General features: G+C 43.9%; 1 protein-coding gene across 1 annotated transcript in view; it reads right to left on the reverse strand.

The window, feature by feature from the left end:
• The window catches only part of LOC126456266 (odorant receptor Or2-like), a 117,012-nt gene that overhangs the window by 54,109 nt on the left and 41,878 nt on the right, over nucleotides 1-21,025 (reverse strand). The window contains exon 3 of the mRNA XM_050092018.1: nucleotides 8,104-8,203. Within this exon, the coding sequence (XP_049947975.1) occupies nucleotides 8,104-8,203 (100 nt within the window). The remainder of the gene's footprint in view (nucleotides 1-8,103; nucleotides 8,204-21,025) is intronic.

Raw genomic sequence — 21,025 nt, forward strand, 5'->3', positions numbered from 1 at the left:
ACAACAGTATTCTTGAAATTTCATTACGATTAATTATTTTTTGGGGTTGTGATTTTTTGCCGTCAGTGTATATATTGGAGGTTGAAATACTGCAGATGAAATTAATGGGCTGCCGGCCGAAGTGGTCGAGCGGTTAAAGGCGCTACAGTCTGGAACCGCACGACCACTACGGTCGCAGGTTCGAATCCTGCCTTGGGCATGGATGTGTGTGATGTCCTTAGGTTAGTTAGGTTTAAGTAGTTCTAAGTTCTAGGGGACTTATGACCACAGCAGTTGAGTCCCATAGTGCTCAGAGCCATTTGAACCATTTGAAATTAATGTGTTTTGGGCATGTCACGAGAGCAGAAGACTGAGTAGGAAAAGCTGTTATGGTCGTAAGAACAGAAGGTTAAAGATGTAGAGGAAAACCAAGTATTGATAGACGACACGACCGAAAGCACAAATGGCTCTGGAAGAAATGAGGACGAAAATAATGCCCGCTAGTGCATGGAGGGACACGGTTCATCGTATCACTAGGAGTGGGAGATGACTTGATGTATTTCAACGACAGCAATACAATCATTGGTTCGAGCAGGGGAATCTCTTGGTTGTTCTGTAGTTTCCCTCCGCTTGTCATCAGGATTCGCCTGACTGAAATATTCACAGTATCCAGTGCAGAGCTACCTTTATATGAAATAGTGAAGGCACTGGAGCACCTGTGAAACGATATGGGACAGCACTCTCTCGTCTGTTCCGTTTGTCTGAGAGCTCTCCAGACAACTTAGATGTATCTAACAGAGAAAAAGTTCAATTATACACGCCTCTTTTTTCTTGCTGCAAACGCGGGGAAACGCAGCATTCTGCTGGGCGTTAAGGCATCTATGGTAACGAGTAAACAGACACAATAGCTGTATCGTCTTATCACTGATACACAGTGCAATCTGCTGACCCCCTGCGAAGCTTTATGACACTTTTGAGTCAGTATCATGAGCCACAGGGAGCAAGAGTGGCTGAAAGTGTTGGACAATAAGCTGCAGCAGAAGCGTTCTCCTCCACGGATCGATCACCGCCATTTTGTTCCGGGTCCATGTATGCAGTTCATAAATGTGGCCTTGCTCTGTGCTGCTAGGACTGATGACCCACATCGTACGAAATAACGTTATGATGCTCTACCCTGGTGAACCGCGTCATTTTCGAGTCAATAAAGAGCGTTCTGCAACCTCGGACAGCCGGCCGGTGTGGCCGAGCTGTTCTAGGCGTTTCAGTCTGGAACAGCGCGACCGCTACGGTCGCAGGTTCGAATCCTGCCTCGGGCATGGATGTGTGTGATGACCTTAGGTTAGTTAGGTCTCAGTAGTTCTAGGGGACTGATGACCTCAGATGTTAGGTCCCATAGTGCTCAGAGCCATTTGAACCATTTTTTTTTAACCTAGGACAGTCTTTTAATATTAATCACAACAGAAGATTGCTGTGGCACAGCGCCACGATGTATTGGAATAAACTGTGGGGCACATAGCGTACGTATTTCAGGACATTATATTGTAACAAAATGCACTGTCTATTTTGAAGAAGGGGCAGCAATAAACATAAATGTGGACCAGCGCTCTTAATTTCGTTGGCGCCGAGGCATTTAAAAATTTTGTGTGCCCTCTGGGCACAAATCGTTTAGGTTGGTGGCTTTAGTATGTTACAGAACGGCTGATTCGTCCATTTTTTTAATTATCAGCCAGCCACATTCATCTGCCGTCATATTTATTAACTTCTTTGGCTATTTTCGCTTCTTGTGTGTTTGTGTTTATGTGTGTGTGTGTGTGTGTGTGTGTGTTTGTGTGTGTGTGTGTGTGTGTGTGTGTTTGTGTGAGTGGATGTACGTTGTTGTGGCTGTTTCACTGTATATAAACTTGACTGATTTGTGAGTGACTCGTCACTGAGTCGCCCACTCAAGAGGCGAGTTTTTGATGAAGGGTGGGTACGTTTGCCTCAGTAGAATCACATTGAAAAGATAGTAAAATGAAATGGCAGAATAGCACTGATGCTGACTATCGGACTTGCTGCCTTCCTTGTAGCCGCCTTCCGCTGTCTCCAGATAAATAATATCTTATCTGAATGAAACTACTGTCGCATTGACTGGTGGCATGGGAACACGGAACCTACGACAGGTGTTTCAGCCGGAAAGTATTTGCCGAGTTAGGGACAGGGTAAATTTTGTACAAATTAAACCATATTTTTATATTTATGAGTTAAGCATACATACAAAAGAAATGCGAGGCAGCCGGTACGGAGTGGGAAACGTCAGTCAACAATCCTGGATAGTCCGTTGCAATCGTTAGTCAAAAATGGTTCAAATGGCTCTGAGCACTATGGGACTTAACATCTTAGGTCATCACTCCCCTAGAACTTAGAACTACTTAAACCTAACTAACCTAAGGACATGACACACATCCATGCCCGAGGCAGGATTCGAACCTGCGACCGTAGCAGTCCCGTGGTTCCGGACTGCAGTGCCTAGAACCGCGAGGCCACCGCGGCCGGCTAATCGTTAGTCCTCCATGGGATTACGAATTCATAAAAGAACAATATAGAAGATAAAGGAAAATTTCGTCTGACCCTACAGACTTCTAATTGGTTAGAAAGAGTGGGAAATTGATCTGAGAAAAAATGGGAGGCGTTAGTCGACCGTGAGAATGAATGTGTTTCGGATGCAAAGAGCGGCATGAGCGGCAACTCTAATGTGCGTTTTCAGGGGCCATGTTTTGTGACAATGTTTCTCCGCAAAAGCGTTGCCGTCAACATTGCTTTAGTGTGACTGCTTTGCTGTATGGCCGGGCAGTGTTGCTCAAGGAGCACGGTGTAGCAGATAGATGCCCATTGTCGAGGTGTTGCCAAGTGTGGAGAATATTTCGTGTCGCCCGGTCATATCTCTCTGTCCTTGTCTGTAACTGCTTCCCTCTCCGTCATACTTGCTTCCTCTTCCTCAAGCCGACGGCGCTGCAGTCCCACGGCGCGTAATCTGAGCAGTTAAGCAATATCATTTTCCTTCGTCTGTGGAGGTTCAGTGTTGGCTGTAATTACCGTATGTCAGCCAAACTTGGTAGATATTCTAATACGTAAATGCGGAACAGATTTGCGCTGTTTGTATGACTTTATGACACCCACGCTGCCATTTGACTAGCCGAAACGTAAATGAACAGTATGGCTATCGAGAAGAGAGACTATGCGCTGTTAGTGAAACTGTTCTTTGTGATTGGCAGCACTGAGAAAGTATCGCCGACTGAAAGGTCCGAGGAGGGGCTCAGTGTCATGAAATGGCTGAAAGAAGATGATAACGAAATTCGAAAACACTGGTGAGCTTGGCGTGACACCCGGAAGAGGAAGGCGTCCTATGCCGGTGGAAGCTATTGACGAGGTTGCTGCTGCTGTAGCTAACCACACAGCGCATGCCCCCTGGAGTGACATGAGAATTGTCGATCCCTTGGTCAACAGTACGGAAAGTATTGATGTCTGTTTTACACTGGTACACGTACAAAATCTGCAGCTGAAACCTCACGATCCGCAGCAAACTTCTGAATTTGCTCTTTTGTTTATGGCACAGATCGAAGTTGATGACATGTGGCCAGGCAATATTCTATGGAGTACCGTGGGTGCAGTGAATACACAGAACTGCCGAATTTGGGGTGCTGTTAAACCACGTGTCGTGCACGAAGAGCCATTGCATTCGCCGCATATGACTGTGTGGTGAACATTCAGAAGCACCTTTATTCTCACTCCGTTCTTCTTTGAAGATACACTCAGAGAGGCTGTCCAGGTGTACCGTGACAGCTTAACGCTATCGAGAAATCCTTCGACAGCATGGGACTCTTGTTTGGAAGAGCGCAGCTATATGGAAGCCACAGTTTTCATGTAAGATTGGGCGACACCTCATATAACTCGCACAGTGAAAGATATGCTTAATGCTATCTTTCACAAACGTATTGTCTCCAGGGGTTTTCCAGATGCAAGATCACCTGATCTGGATTCATGTGACTGTTGGCTCTGGGGGTATCAAAAAGAACGCGTTTACCGGGGACTCTTCCGATCTCTACCTGATCTGAAGGCCAGCATACAGGAACACGTTGCTCAGATTCCACCAGAACTGCTGCGAGCAATTATTGATCAAGTAGTTTTATGGGTGTAGCATCTCCTCTACGTCTCCGGTGCTCATACGGAACAAATTATTTATGCGGCAGTTTATAATAAAATCAACTTTAAGCCTTTCTCACATGTCTGACCTGTTCTGCCCATGCCCCGTTCGTGCGTCTTTCTTGCACTCACAACGCCAGATTTATACCTGGTGGCTAAAACTGGAACAATTTTTTTCCAGAGTAAATCTGTTCCGCATTATCGCACTGTAATATGTACCAAGTTTCTCTGCCATACGATAACTACAGCCCACACTGGAACTCTTTGAGTAGCTGCACTTTAATTATAACGTCTAAGACCAGAGCTATGGAACACAAGAGGTGACACAGTATATACAAAGTCTGAAATCTGGAAAAGGACCTTCTCCTTCCTACCACTGTAGTAGATGATTTGCAATACGGAGAGAAAATTGTATTTACATTCATGATTCTGTCCATGTACTGGTGAACCACAATAAAATATTAACATTAATATTTGGCTGTAATTGGAAACTACTTTACCGAATTCGTTACCAAAGCATTGCAAACGCGTTGTGCTAAGAGGCTTAGCGATGAGAAATATCCGTTAGATAACTTCTGTATGAATTACCAGTAGCCAAAAAATAAAAGTTGATCGCCAGTCTGATAGCAACTGGTATACAGTCTGTCATGTATTGATCTTACGATTTCTCGGACGCATTACTTTTAAGCGATATACTGAAATCGTGTTTCAGCATCCTGAAAAAAGCTATATCTTCGGAAGCACTTCGCTTAAAAAGGAACGCAATAGCTTTGGCTCGATTTCTATTTTCCTTGTCAACTTTTTTTCCTTTTTGGAATGCATATTATGCAGAAGATCAGCACCCCCTTCCACTAGTTCCTGTCCATTTGGCGGTCACGGCGTGGCCCGTGTAAGCGAACACTTCTGGCCCGGAAACATGATGCTGCAAACACTGTCGGGCCACACTGGCATGCAGTGTTGCCGAACAGGCCGTGCGGGGTATCTGCGCGGCCTAAGGGGGCCTCGTCACGGTCCGCGTGACTCCACCCGTCTGTGGTTCGAGTCCTCCCTCGGGCATGGGTGTGTTTGTGTTGTCCTTAGCGTAGGTTAGTTTAAGTTAGCTTAAATAGTGCCTAAGCTTAGGGACCGATGACTACAGCAGTTTGGTCCCGTAAAACCTTACCACAAATTTCCAATTTTTTTGTTGCCGAACATGTGGCTGAAATTCCTGTAGCGTGCAATGTTGCCAGACATCATTGTCGGGATTTGTTGTTGGTAATATGCAATTTTTATTGTCCGCGTAAACGTGCCTTTACCAGAATAGCAGCGGCAAGCTGTGTGCAGTCGACTCGCTGAGCAGATTGCGTGCGCGCGTAGTTTTGGCGATCGCAGGTAGCCGTGTGCATCCTCTAGCGACGTGACCGGAGTCCTACCATGATTACACTACACTCATCTAACACCGTGGCGATGGAGGTCAGAACATGCTGCTAGCTAAGATGGCGGCAGACGTTCCTGTTAGTCTTCACGAACGACCCAAAAACAAACGGACGAGATGACAGGCTTCGTAAGAGTGTAGCTGGAGAAAGTGTTTCCATCAATTTCATGACCTACGCGGTGTCCCTCCACCAGTAATATACAGGGCGAATCACTAACTATTGCCACCAAGAATAACACCGAAAGTATGATAGGAGCTGAAAAGTTTGTGGGACAAACGTTGCATGAGACCAGGGGGGCCATAATATGACGTTGGTTTTTTGTTGCTAGGTGGGGTCGCTTCGGAGATATGAAGTTCAACTTTGTTTTTTTAAATGGAATGCTATAGCTTGGTACTCATTTCCAGATAGCAGCTATCGCGACGAATCTAATGATGTGTAACAGTAAGGTCTTTGAAGGTCAACGAAGGTCAAAAAGTTGGCATGAACGTCCATTTACAGAAAGTGTTGGAAGTGATGACCATTGGTATCAGTGCAGTGCTGCAATATTATTATCATGGATTGAGTGGTATTCCTTATCACATCGGCACTTACGAAACACAAGCTCTGACAATTCCCTCTTGCATATCTTCAGGTGTAATTGGAATATCTTTATAAACAATGTCTTTTACGAATCCTCACAAGAAAAAAATCCAGAGACGTCAAGTCTGGCGAACGAGCTGGCCACAGCACACCTCCTCCGCGTCCAATCCAACGATTTGGGAAGTCTCTGAAACTCATTTCTATCAGCGAAAAATGTGCCGGACACTCATCGTGATGATACTACATTCTGTTCCTTGTTCCTAAAGGTATTTCTCCAAGTAATAGACCTAATGTTTCTTGCAGGAATGTGGTCTACTTCCTACAATTATGATTTCCTTCAATGAAATTGGGGTCTATGATTCTGTCCTCTAGAACCCCACACCATACATTCACCGACCACGGGTTTTGGTGTGCAGCTTTCCGCAGTCAACATGGATTTTCAGTTGCCCAATAATGCATGTTATGAAAATTAACATTTCTATGATTCATGAATGTAGCCTCGTCAGTAAATAAAATCAAATTAATAGATGTGTAATCCCTCTGGATCTGAAGTTGAGCCCAACGGCAGAATTCAATGCGACGCATACAATCCATACCAGTTAATTCTCGGTGGAGACTGATATGGTAAGGATGATACTTATGGCGATGCAGAACACAAACAACACTCCTGTGGCTCATGCCAGATTCCCTTGTGATTTGACGCGAACTAACACAAGGATCTCGAGCCACAGTTGCAAGAGTACCAATTTCCGTTTCCTCGTTAGTAACTTTCCTTTGCCGGATATGTTTCCGATGCGTTAAAGATCCAGTTGTTCTCAATTTATCATGCTCATAATTAAAAGTACGACGTGTAGGGTGAGTACTTTGAGGATATCTTTCAGCGTATAAGTCTGTAGCTCTCACTGAATTTCGTTGGCATTCTCCGTAAATGAGAAGCATATCGACTTGTTCTTTGAAGGAATAAATCATTTACATTAGCTTGATTCGACGATACTAGTCTTACGGTTCCTATTAGTGTTGTATTGAGAAACCGTCGAATAGTGTTTACATGTCAATGGATACGCCGTATTCGGCGAATATTTACTATTTTCACGATATACAAAAATGGCTCTGAGCACTATGGGACTCAACTGCTGAGGTCATTAGTCCCCTAGAACTTAGAACTACTTAAACCTAACTAACCTAAGGACATCACAAACATCCATGCCCGAGGCAGGATTCCAACCTGCGACCGTAGCGGTCTTGCGGTTCCAGACTGCAGCGCCTTTAACCGCACGGCCACTTCGGCCGGCTTCACGATATACGAGAGAGAATTGTCAGAGCATGTGCTTCGATAAGTGACGAAGTGATAAGGAATACCACTCATTCCATGATGAGAAGATTGCAGCACTGGATCGATACCAATGGTCATCAGTTCGATCACCTCCTGTAAATGGACGTTCATGCCACCTTTGTGACCTTCGTTGACATTCAGTGACCTTACTGTTACACATCATTGGCTTCGTCTTGATAGCCGCTATCAGAAAATAAGTACCAAACTATAGCACCTCATTAAAAAAAAAGTTGACCTTCATATCTCTGACGCGACCCCACCTAGCAACAAAAATCCAGCGTTATATTGTGGTCCCCGTTGTCCCATGCAACATTTGTCCCACAAACTTTTCAGCTACTATCACACTTTAGGAGTTATTCTAGGTGGCAATAGTTAGTGACTCACCCTGCATATTCAGCACAGACAACCTTACAGGGAATGAGTTTTAAAACAGCAAGAATAAATGTACTGCAATGAAAAATGAACAGTTCTGATTGCTATCGAAATACGAGATGAAAAATCTCTTCTTTGTTGGCGAATCCAAGCCTATTAAATACTGTAAAACGGTGAAGTATGGAACATAGTATTTGCTTAGTAGGTACGACAGTGTTAGTTGAGTAGTTACGGTAAAGCACTTACAAGTGTGGCCTGGAACAGAGCGACGCAGGCCAGCAGCACGCCGGAGATGAACTGTGTCATGGCCAGCGGACTCATCACGCTGTCCAGGTACCGCACGAACCTGCACATAATTACCGAATACTTTAATGCACACTTTAGACATCCAACACGCGTATGTGTTTCAACGTTGGTAGGTTAAAAATGTGGGCCGGAACGGCACATGTACCTAAGCGTGCAACTTCGAATATACTGGACACTGAGGCGACAAAGTCGTGGGATACATCCTACTATGGTATAGGACCTCCCTTTTCCCGCCATACTGCAGCGATCTGATGTGGTATGGCCATAAAAACTCGTTGGTAGTCCCCTCCAGAATTATTCAGCCATGCTGACTCTGTTGCCGTCCATAATTATTGTGACAATGTTACCGGTGGAGGATTTAATGCATTAACTGACTTCTCGATTGTGTCCCATAATTGTTCGATGTTGGGTGATCTGGGTAGCCAAATCACTCGCTCGAATTGTCCAGAATGTTCGTCAAACCAATCACGAACACTGTAGCCTAGTGGCATGGCGCATTGTCATCCACAAAAATTCCATCGTTGTTTGAGAATTTGAAGTTCATGGATGGCTGCAAATGGTCTCCAAGTAGCCGAACATAACCATTTATAGTCAGTGATGGGTTCAATTGGACCAAAGAAACCAGCCCATTCCATCTAAACACAGTTCACATCATTATGCAGCCACCACTAGCTTGCACAGTGCCTTGTTGATAACTGGGTCCATGGCTTCGTGGTGTCTGCAACACACCCGAACCCTGCCATCAGACCTTAACAACTGAAATCGGGACTCATCTGCTGGGCCACGGTTCTCCAGTCGTCTAGGTTCCGAGGTCAAGAGCCCAGCGGAGGCGTTGCAGGCGATGTCGTGCTGTTAGCAAAGGCGCTCGCGTCGATCATCTGCTGCCATAGTCCATACGCCAAATTTCGCCGCACTGTCGTAACGGATACGTTCGTCGTACGCCCCATAATGATTTCTGTGAGAATTTCACCGCGTTTTGTTCTTCCATTAGCACTGAAAACTCTACGCGGAATCCGATGCTCTCGGTCGTCAAGTGAAGGCCGTCAGTCACTGCGTTGTCCGTGGTTAGAGGTAATGCCTGAACTGATGTATTCTCGGCACGCTCTTGACATTGTGGGTTTCGAAACATTAAATCCGCTAGCGATTTCCTAAACGGAATGTCTCAAGCGTCTAGCTCCGCCTTCAAAGTCTGTTAATTCCCGTCGAGCGGCTATAATCACGTCGGAAATCTTTTCAGACGAGTTTAAAAATGACAGCTCCTCCAACGCACCGTCCTTTTATGCCTTGTGTACGCGGTATTACCGCAATCTGTAGGTGTGCATATCGCTATCCCATTACTTTGACCTCAGTGTGTAGTCCGTCGCCTGACGACTAGGTATACAAAGCCGTGCTTCCGCCAAGTGCTCTTACGTGGATACGCATGTCGCAAGGGACACAAGTCAGTCGACCAACTCCCCACAGTTTACCAATATGTAAGGCGTTTCACCACCTACTTTAATATACACTACTGGCCATTAAAATTGCTACACCAAGAAGAAATGCTGATGATAAACGGGTATTCCTGGGAAAAATATATTATACTAGAACTGACATGTGATTATATTTTCACGCAATTTGGTTGCATAGATCCTGAGAAATCAGTACCCAGAACAATCACCTCTGGCCATAATAACGGCCTTGATATGCCTGGGCATTGAGTCAGAGCTTGGATGGCGTGTACAGGTACAGCTGCCCATGCAGCTTCAACACAATACCACAGTTCATCAAGAGTAGTGACTGGCGTATTGCGACGAGCAAGTTGCTCGGCCACCATTGACAAGACGTTTTCAATTGGTGAGAGATCTGCAGAATGTGCTGGCCAGGGCAGCAGTCGAACATTTTCTGTACCCAGAAAGGCCCAAACGGAACCTCGCAATGTGGTCGTGCATTATCCTGCTGAAATGTAGGGTTTCGCAGGGATCGAATGAATGGTAGAGCCAGGGGTCGTAACACATCTGAAATGTAACGTCCACTGTTCAAAGAGCCGTCAATGCGAACAAGAGGTGACCGAGACGTGTAACCAATGGCACCCCATACCATCACGCCGGGTGACACGCCAGTATGGCGATGACGAATACACGCTTCCAATGTGCATTCACCACGATGTCGCCAAACACGGATGCGACCATCATGATGCTGTAAACAGAACCTGGATTCATCCGAAGAAATGACGTTTTGCCATTCGTGCACCCAGGTTCGTCGTTGAGTACACCATCTCAGGCGTTCCTGTCTGTGATGCAGCGTCAGGGGTAACCGCAGCCATGGTCTCCGAGCTGATAGTCCATGCTGCTGCAAACGTCCTCAGACTGTTCTTGCAGATGGTTGTTGTCTTGCAAACGTCCCCATCTGTTGACTCAGGGATCGAGACGTGGATGCAAGATCCGTTACAGCCATGCGGATAACATGCCTGTCATCTCGACTGCTAGTGATACGAGGCCGTTAGGATCCAGCACGGCATTCCGTATTACCCTCCTGAACCCACCGATTCCATATTCTGCTAACAGTCATTGGATCTCGACCAACACGAGCAGCAATGTCGCGATACGATAAACCGCAATCGCGACAGGCTACAATCCGACCTTTATGAAAGTCGGAAACGTGATGGTACTCATTTCTCCTCCTTACACGAGGCATCACAACAACGTTTCACCCGGCAACGCCGGTGAACTGCTGTTTGTGTATGAGAAATCGGTTGGAAACTTTCCTCATGTCAGCACGTTGTAGGTGTCGCCACCGGCGCCAACCTTGTGTGAATGCTCTGAAAAGCTAATCATTTGCATATCACAGCATCTTCTTCCTGTCGGTTAAATTTCGCGTCTGTAGCACGTCATCTTCGTGGTGTAGCAATTTTAATGGCCAGTAGTGTTCCATGATTTAAGCTGATTTGTGGACCGATATGCAGATCTGATCGTGTTCGTATACCAAAATGTTTGCTACAGCATAGGCCACGTCTCAGACACGCAGAGACGTGTGGTTCTAAACTGACCGAAACGTCTAAAAAAACATGACCTGTAGGCTTCTCATAGTCACGAGCTCCCTAGTAGTTTAACGTACCACTAAGCATGTGTAGGGCGGGTTGCGCTGTTGTTTTTTGTCCTCAATACGGTGCATTATGTTGGAGAGAAATGAATTCGAACTGTTTCCTACTGTTCGAACATCATATACGCTCGAAATCGTAGGAAAAACTCTCCATTCTTTGGACAATGATAGTGCTGAACCAGTATCCGCAGAATCAAGTGTTGTAGAATCCTTATGGTGGAGTCTATGCTACCGATTGCTCCACGCATTATCTTGTTACAACAAAATTGTTATATGGCACCATATATTATAGTTAGCGCATGCTATGGTGACTTCCGAGAAAAACAGTTTGCTTCGCTAGATAAGGCGTAATGTTTTCTTGGACGTGACATCCCGCATACAAAAAGACATCTAAAAGCTATACTTAAGTAGATATATGGACCTTTTTATGCTGCAGGTATCACTTTACTGTGCTAGAATGTAGAATATGGCTAGTGGTCTTGTTTTTTAGTGTTTACAAGCAACGCATCGACTCGGCTGTTGTCTATGCCATATACTACAGGTTTTTTTTTCTTGACTCCGAGGTCCTACGTTTTCGGTTTTCTTTTTTTTTTCGTGTACATAGCACACTAACCGTGCTCACCGCCTTATTATTCCAGTACACAAACTGCAGAACACAGATTTGAATATTTCTATATGCGGAGAGGGTGGAAATAGAATAGATCGTGCGTTTTGACACTGTGCAAGACTCCTTAAGAGTATTAAATACCATAAAATAATATTTACGATATGCTTCACTCTACTCTCCGCAAACTGCTCCCATGTGGTGTCATCAACGAATAACTTACAGAAAAGGCGCTGTGTGATGTTTAGCAACATTTTTACTGTTTGTCTACAGGTTTACAGGTAAACCATTAACTATATTCTGCCTCCATACTGCTATAATAAGCTACTACGACTACTATAAATACGACACAGAAGTGCTATATTAAACCTGGGGGGAACTTTGTTCTCCACAAAACTGCCAGTGCCACAGTCTGTCAGTCGCGATTTAGCACTCTGTCACAAAACGCGGAATTTACCATTAAACTATTCCGTTAAATTATTATTCTCCGCAAATTTGCAGAATATGCTGTGACATCATTAATGTATACTAACCACACGTCGGATTCACATACTATTCTACTCTATAAATCTGTCGCTATGTAGCAGTCATAGGAACCATGATGCTTTAGTAGTTCTGTAAAGTTTCCTAGATAGAGCCAAATGTTCCCTTGGAGGTGACATCTCGCATATAAAACGACACCTAGGGTCATACTATCCCATAAGACAGTTGGGATTGACTGTTAAACGTGGGTGGCATCCAACGGTAGAGTAGTACTTATATAATATATTTAAATGTCAAACCACAAGCCCAGAAGTAATCAAAGTTATTGGTAAACACTTTATAGATTTTATAAGGTGTCCAGACATGTGACTATGGGAAACTTTTACGTTTTCCTTGGTTAAAGAACATGACATTACCAGGTTGGAGGCCATTGCGGAATGGATAGAATCTTTCGTCCCTGTAAACGACGACTTGTATCTTCCTTTCCAACTACTCTGTATGGACAGTTATTGGTAATTCCCCACCGCTACTGCTGCTGTATAATCACATTATTTCGTCTCTCTTTTCTGCGTATTACACGTCGATATCATCGTCTCTGCAAACCAGCAATATCATGCTGTCACGCTCCAATGTTTAATATCTATACCTCGTAATATTTACATGTATTTTGTTTAAGCTTTGCTTATTTAGGCCTGAACATGAAGAATATGGTTGAGGACTTGCTATTAACTGTATGTTTCAGCTGTGACAGCATCAAGGATTGGTAGAATCTCTGACGTCATTTTCAGTTGTGACCCACTAAACTTTAGAACACAACTATTTCCGCATTTGCGTCTACATGTCTGCACGTTATAGAGAATATCATTTTAATCTATGTTGCGGCATTTGTTTAGCATGTACAGCAATGGTCGTTGGTCATACAACGGTGTTCTAACAGAGAATATCAGGCGTTAAGCATATTTAATGGCTCATTGTGCTTGCAAGGTGCACTAAACCTTACATATAATATAACTTTATTTTTGCACGAATTTTCCAAAAAAATCCTAAATACTACGATAAACACGCATTCTAATGAGTTACACAGACAATTTGGATGCAGCAATGTTTAATTTTTGGAGCTTCAATGTGCTTGCAAAGTGTGAGATGTCTCACAATAAATGGTAAGTAATTTTATTTATTTCCGTGGTATAGACTCTGACATTGTCTTTGAAAATGCCACGTCACACACTCTACGTATTTAGATACTACTGCAACATAAACATTACATTTTCTTACGCATTTTAGCATATTGTGATGTCATAAAAGTGGATAGGTGACTGAGTTAATACAGAGTTTTTTCTTGTATTTGACCTCAACTAGGTCTTAGATGTTTGATGTAGGAACATTGCACTTTTCACGTTGCCGACTTATTTTGCAGATATTTTAGATTATTGTACTCGTAAATGTGCAAAATAATATAGGATATATAGTATATAAAGCTTTTAGAGAGACTTGCCACCGTAGTTCTGATTGCAAACTTCGGCGAAAATTGTTATTGTACAAAGCCTCCAGTAGGCCTGTGTCATTTGTAATAATATCAATAATTAGCAATGAATATCATTGATTATATTTTTTCCAGTGAATAATATGATGCATTATGTTTGTCCCTTTTAAATGGTGTCTGGGAACAATTTAAATGCTGAAATATTTAATTTTAGGGTGTGCTGTGACTTACATCAAGAGTAGGCCTAATTAATTACATTCAGACTGTTAATTTGCTTGTGTGCTTGCCTGCTTAGTGTAGTATTTTAGCTAACACGTCGTTTTCTGCCGTCATAAGCTTGGTCAGGCTAGTTTTACCACATATATTCCTTAGGCCTACCTTCTACATTTTTACTGTTTTAAGCATGGAAATCTAGCTTTAGAATATATACTTTAGAATTTTGGGCATTAATTTGCCGACTGTGTATTCGTGGAAATCTGCATTACAACGTTTGTACTTTCTTCACATTTCAGACGTAATTTTATAGACAGTTTAAAATAATGTGACACCTGACAAGCATCACTGATGTGGAGATTGGTTGGAAAGAAAATTGTAGCATTTGAGAAGCATCATGGACGTGGAAAATAATTAATTTATGGCTCTTTTGCGTCTTAAACCAAGCACTGTACACAACAGGAACAATTATCTTCATTTCGCAGTGCAAATCTCGTTTCCTACAGTGCAGCCATTTGTTGGCGACAGTAAGGAACCCATGATACAACACAGAAACAGTGCACATTTTCTACAGTGCGGGTAGCCGTCTCTTGTGGTGCAAAATTCGAACTAGACTCGTTTTCTACAGTACAGCTGTCTGCTGGTGACAGTAAGGAACTGGTATATGGTACAGGACTTGACTTTATTTCTCGATAGTGGGATAGTATTTAAGGTAAAACTCACGTTCAACAAGTATGTATTCCTAATTCATGATTTGTATTTTATAATAAAATGTTTTCTACTCATTCCAGTATTCCATGGCGAATTATGTATAGCTTTGAAGGGAATTTACCGAAATGATTGGTGAGCCAGTCCTTAAACGAATATTCCGAAGTCAACTGTGCAAACTTAGTTGACAACATTTTCGGTATTTATGCAATTCTGATACTTTACTGTACTTGGCGATTACGTCAGCGTTACATGTTAAATCACTGTCGTGACATCACCAGATCACAGTTTCTCTACTGCACTGTATGTAGGTGGGTGCTGAGCGTGCGCGTGGGAGTCGGCCCAGCATGGAAACGAATGGCATTGAAGATAAGGAAGTGCTGATGCTGATGTCAGCAGAATATAACACGCACTACTGCCTCAGCATGGTAGGATTCCTGGAATGACCTTGGTGGTAAGACATAGTGCTAATGTTGACGTCAGCTAAACTAAAGCATTGCCCGAGTTTATTCTTGCCCGTATGCACAGTGTGCCTCTACTTATGTTTTAAATAGAACGTGTAACACGAGGACGTCTCGAGGGTTGATGACCACTACAAAATCCGTTTTATCAAATTCAAGAACCAGTTTCATCACAGTTACCTTATATGGTGCATTACATTGTCCAAGCATTCCGCGGAGTTTGCGAACACACTGTGCAAAACAGTCACTACATTTGTAATAAATTTTCACTATAACATCTCGCTGTTCTGTCGTGAAGTGCCCCTTTATTAACCACAAAGAAAACAGATGGAAATCGGGCGACACAGAGTAATGCCAACTTACTAGGACACAAATGACGGGCATTTCAGAACTTGCGACCTTTATAGCGTTTATAGGAAGTCTTGGCCATACAGACAACGAAACCGAAGAGCACGAATGAAGGACGCTCGTATTCAAAGTGATGAAATTACTGACACGGACGCAGATGTGGATAACACTAAATGTAAATTTAGTTTAGACAGACTAGGTCATAATTGTCTACAGCCAACATTTGCCACGGAAAACATGTAGGCCTAATCAAAACAAAAACAAATATTCAACTGATACATTATGCTTCAGATCTCTGTACTGTATTATTAGCGCTAGAGAAATGGCATTACATCATCGGCCTTAGACATGCATTAGCACGAGGAGCGTTCAATAAAAGTAATGCAACAGATTTTTTTCCCCGAAAGCACTTTGATTTTATTCAGGATTCCAATACACCATATTATTCCCCACTCATTCTCCTAAAAAACAGCATTTTTCAATTTAATCTCCATTCACTGTGATGGCCTTATACCACCTTTCTGAGAGGGCCTGTATGCCCATGTGGTACCATTCCACTGGCCGACGTCAAAGCCAGCCTCTTGTTATGCCAATAACATCCCCATCATCCACTCACTGCGTGCCACGGAGTGCATCCTTCATTGGGCCCAACAGCTGGAAGTCGGAAGGTCCGAGATCCGGGCTGTAGGGTGAATTGAGTCCAATGAAGTTTTGTGAACTGCTCTCGGGTGCACAGATTTGTGTGAGGCCTACTTTGTCATGGAGAAGGACACGTTCGTTAGCATTTTTGTGCTGACGAACACGCTGAAGCCGTTTCTCCAATTTCCTAATTATTGCACCATGAGGGCACACGTTAAACAGAATAACCTCATCTGAGTCCCAGAAGACCATCGCCACGATTTTGTCGGTTTAGGTAGCTGCTTTGAACTTTTTGTTTGGGTGAGCGGTGGTGGGATACTCTATGGATTGCTGTTTTGTTTCCGGTTCAAAGTGATGAACCCACGTATCATTGCCCGTGATGGTCTTTGACAAAAAAGCAACGCGCAAGAAATTCCACACAGATGGTCCTTCATGGTTATTTATGGTCCTCTCTTAGGCGGCAAGGACTGTGATCTGTCGATCAGCTCGAATGAGAGTGTCCACACGTTCCATCACTGCAGGAGTCAGCTGTGTGTGGCCGGTTAGCACGTGAGAGAACAGACAGGTTTGTGCGACCTTCTTGCGACGACGACAGACGCCTGCTCCAACGATTCACCGTGTGTTTCTTCACTGCCAGATCTCCGTAGACGTTGTGCAAGAATCTACGAATACCTGCGATGCTCTGGTTTTCCGGGAAAAGAAAGTCGATGACACCTCTCTTGTTGATAAACACCTCCATCACAGACCCCGAGCGAGGTGGTGGAGTGGTTAGCTCACTGAACTCGCAGTCGGGAGGACGCTGTTTCAAACCGGCGATGGCCATCCTGATTTAGGTTTTCCGTGACTTCCCTAAATCGCTTCAGGCAGATGCTGGAATTGTCCCTGTGTATGGGCACAGCCGATTTCCTCCCCCATGCTTTCCTGTTCCGAGGTTGTGCTCCGTCTCTAACGACCTCGTTGTGAATGGGGTGTTAAACACTAAACTCCTCCCCCGTCACAGACATTATTTTTAAGATTATACCTATCGGAACTTCATGAAACTGTATTAGAGGCTGAAGCGGGAATATTACACAATGTCTTACAACAAATTCCGCAGTTTTTAAACCGAAATAGGCCGAGAAAAAATGTGTTGCATTACTTATTGAAGGCCCCTCGTACATTAAGAGCAGCAGGCGAACGAGAATGCAGGGCTTGAAGCTTTTCAAGGTCTCCCGCCTGATCGGCTAAGGTAGTGGGAACTTCTTTTACATTACATTCTCTATCGTCTTTCTTTTTCCTCTTAGTTAGTCTACCGTCTCGCTCTCGTATTTTCACGAAGAGTAACGTTAGTTATAATACACTACCGGCCATTAAAATTGCTACACCAAAAAGAAATGCAGTTGATAAACGGGTATTCATTGGACAGATATGTTGTACTAGAACAGACATGTGATTATATTTTCACGCAGTTTGGTTGCATAGATCCTGAGAAATCTGTATCCAGAACAATCACCTCTGGCCATAATAACGGCCTTGATATGCCTGGGCATTGAGTCAGAGCTTGGATGGCGTGTACAGGTACAGCTGCCCATGCAGCTTCAACACAATACCACAGTTCATGAAGAGTAGTGACTGGCGTATTGCGACGAGCAAGTTGCTCGGCCACCATTGACAAGACGTTTTCAATTGGTGAGAGATCTGCAGAATGTGCTGGCCAGGGCAGCAGTCGAACATTTTCTGTACCCAGAAAGGCCCAAACGGAACCTCGCAATGTGGTCGTGCATTATCCTGCTGAAATGTAGGGTTTCGCAGGGATCGAATGAATGGTAGAGCCAGGGGTCGTAACACATCTGAAATGTAACGTCCACTGTTCAAAGAGCCGTCAATGCGAACAAGAGGTGACCGAGACGTGTAACCAATGGCACCCCATACCATCACGCCGGGTGATACGCCAGTATGGCGATGACGAATACACGCTTCCAATGTGCATTCACATGTCCGCAGCTCGTGGTCGTGCGGTAGCGTTCTCGCTTCCCGCGCCCGGGTTCCCGGGTTCGATTCCCGGCGGGGTCAGGGATTTTCTCTGCCTCGTGATGACTGGGTGCCGCCGCCGACGCCGACGCCGCCACACCACGGCCCCCCTAGCCCTCCACGCCTCCGTCGTCGCTGATGCAGAGACCCCCCAACGCCCCCAAAGTGTTGTGTGCTAAAAGTGAGTGCGGTGTAAAATTTGTGCAGTGCAATCGCAGTGTCTGCAACGCAAAATAGTGCGACACGACGAAAATATCGTCGTCTCAAATGGAATATATATATATATATATATATATATATATATATATATATATATATATATATATATATAAGTGTAAATATTATTAGATGAGTGCTACGGCTACACATATAGCGCATACCCAGGTAGCGTTCATACAAATGTGCGAAACATCACTCGCTACGCTGAACATGACTATGTGAGTACACTAACAAAAGAAACATCTCTCTGCAATTCCTATCTAATCATGTTAAGCATACCTAGAATTTGTTTGTCCACTTATAGAGTTCTTTTTTTTAAAATTATGTCTCAAATGTGTTCCTTATCGCCCTCTCTCTCTCTCTCTCTCTCCCTCTCTCTCCCTCTCTCTCTCTCTCTCTCTCGCTCTCTTCCCCTCAACCACCATCTCGTGGACACCTCGCTATATATATATATATATATATATATATATATATATATATATATATATATATATATATATAATATTCGTTCATACATATTTGTCATTGTCCTTTGTTTCCTAGATGTAAGCCTTAGCCAATAAGACAACTCTACAAATAGTTACATGCCACATAATGGCTAAAATGGTTCAAATGGCTATGAGCACTATGGGACTCAACTGCTGTGGCCATCAGTCCCCTAGAACTTAGAACTACTTAAACCTAACTAACCTAAGGACATCACACACATCCATACCCGAGGCAGGATTCGAACCTGCGACCGTAGCAGTCGCACGGTTCCGGACTGCGCGCCTAGAACCGCGAGACCACCGCGGCCGGCCCACATAATGGCACCAGACCTTTAACTCTACCTAAATTCAAAGAACTTAGAAGTGTTTGAATCAACAACCCATAAAATTAACAAAAATGCAAACAAAACTGAAAAAAATGAAATATTTTGCTCCTCTGACTTACAAATCAGTGCAACAGTGTAAATCAACCTGCAAACGTGCAACATATAACGAAACAGACAATTGCAACAAAATTACGTATCAGAAAAGAAAAGAAAAAGACTCGATAACTAACAGAAATAGATATTGAAAGTACCTTCGAATCTCAACACTGTATTTGTTATTTTGTAAATAAAAGTTTATTACGTTAAAAAAAAAAAAAGAAAGAAAGGTGTCGTGTGTTGTCCTTATGTTAGTTAGGTTTAAGTAGTTCTAAGTTCTAGGGGACTGATGACCATAAATGTTAAGTCCCATAGTGCTCAGAGCCATTTTTTTGTGCAGTCACCACGATGTCGCCAAACAAGGATGCGACCATCATGATGCTGTAAACAGAACCTGGATTCATCCGAAGAAATGACGTTTTGCCATTCGTGCACCCAGGTTCGTCGTTGAGTACACCATCGCAGGCGTTCCTGTCTGTGATGCAGCGTCAAGGGTAACCGCAGCCGTGGTCTCCGAGCTGATGTCCATGCTGCTGCAAACGTCCTCGAACTGTTCGTGCAGATGGTTGTTGTCTTGCAAACGTCCCCATCTGTTGACTCAGGGATCGAGACGTGGATGCACGATCCGTTACAGCCATGCGGATAAGATGACTGTCATCTCGACTGCTAGTGATACGAGGCCATTGGGATCCAGCAGGGCGTTCCGTATTACCCTCCTGAACCCACCGATTCCATATTCTGCTAACAGTCATTGCATCTCGATCAATTAGAGGAGCAATGTCGCGATACGATAAACCGCAATCGCGATAGGCTACAATCCGACCTTTATCAATGTCGGAAACGTGATGGTACGCATTTCTCCTCCTTACACGAGGCATCACAACAGCATTTCACCGGGCAACGCCGGTGAACTGCTGTTTGTGTATGAGAAATCGGTTGGAAACTTTCCTCATGTCAGCACGTTGTAGGTGTCGCCACCGGCGCCAACCTTGTGTGAATGCTCTGAAAAGCTAATCATTTGCATATCACAGCATCTTCTTCCTGTCGGTTAAATTTCGCGTCTGTAGCACGTCATCTTAGTGGTGTAGCAACTTTAATGGCCAGTAGTCGAGATTAATTTTATTTCATTAAGTAACACTAATGTTGCGAGGCAAAAACACAGCAGAAGTTCATCGGATTGATTGAAGCAAATGGTTAACTACTTAAATTCTACTAGGTAATAAATATACAGGGTGTTACAAAAAGGTACGGCCAAACTTTCAGGAAACATTCCTCACACACAAAGAAAGAAAATATGTTATGTGGACATGTGTCCGGAAACGCTTACTTTCCATGTTAGAGCTCATTTTATTACATTACATTACATTACATTAATCATGGAATGGAAACACACAGCAACAGAACGTACCAGCGTGACTTCAAACACTTTGTTACAGGAAATGTTCAAAATGTCCTCCGTTAGCGAGGATACATGCTTCCACCCTCCGTCTCATGGTATCGCTGATGCAGCCCTGGAGAATGGCGTATTGTATCACAGCCGTCCACAATACGAGCACGAAGAGTCTCTACATTTGGTACCGGGGTTGCGTAGACAAGAGCTTTCAAGTGCCCCCATAAATGAAAGTCAAGAGGGTTGAGGTCAGGAGAGCGTGGAGGCCGTGGAATTGGTCCGCCTCTACCAATCCATCGGTCACCGAATGTGTTGT

The sequence above is a fragment of the Schistocerca serialis genome, chromosome 2, assembly GCF_023864345.2.
Source record: "Schistocerca serialis cubense isolate TAMUIC-IGC-003099 chromosome 2, iqSchSeri2.2, whole genome shotgun sequence".
Lineage (NCBI taxonomy): Eukaryota > Metazoa > Arthropoda > Insecta > Orthoptera > Acrididae > Schistocerca > Schistocerca serialis.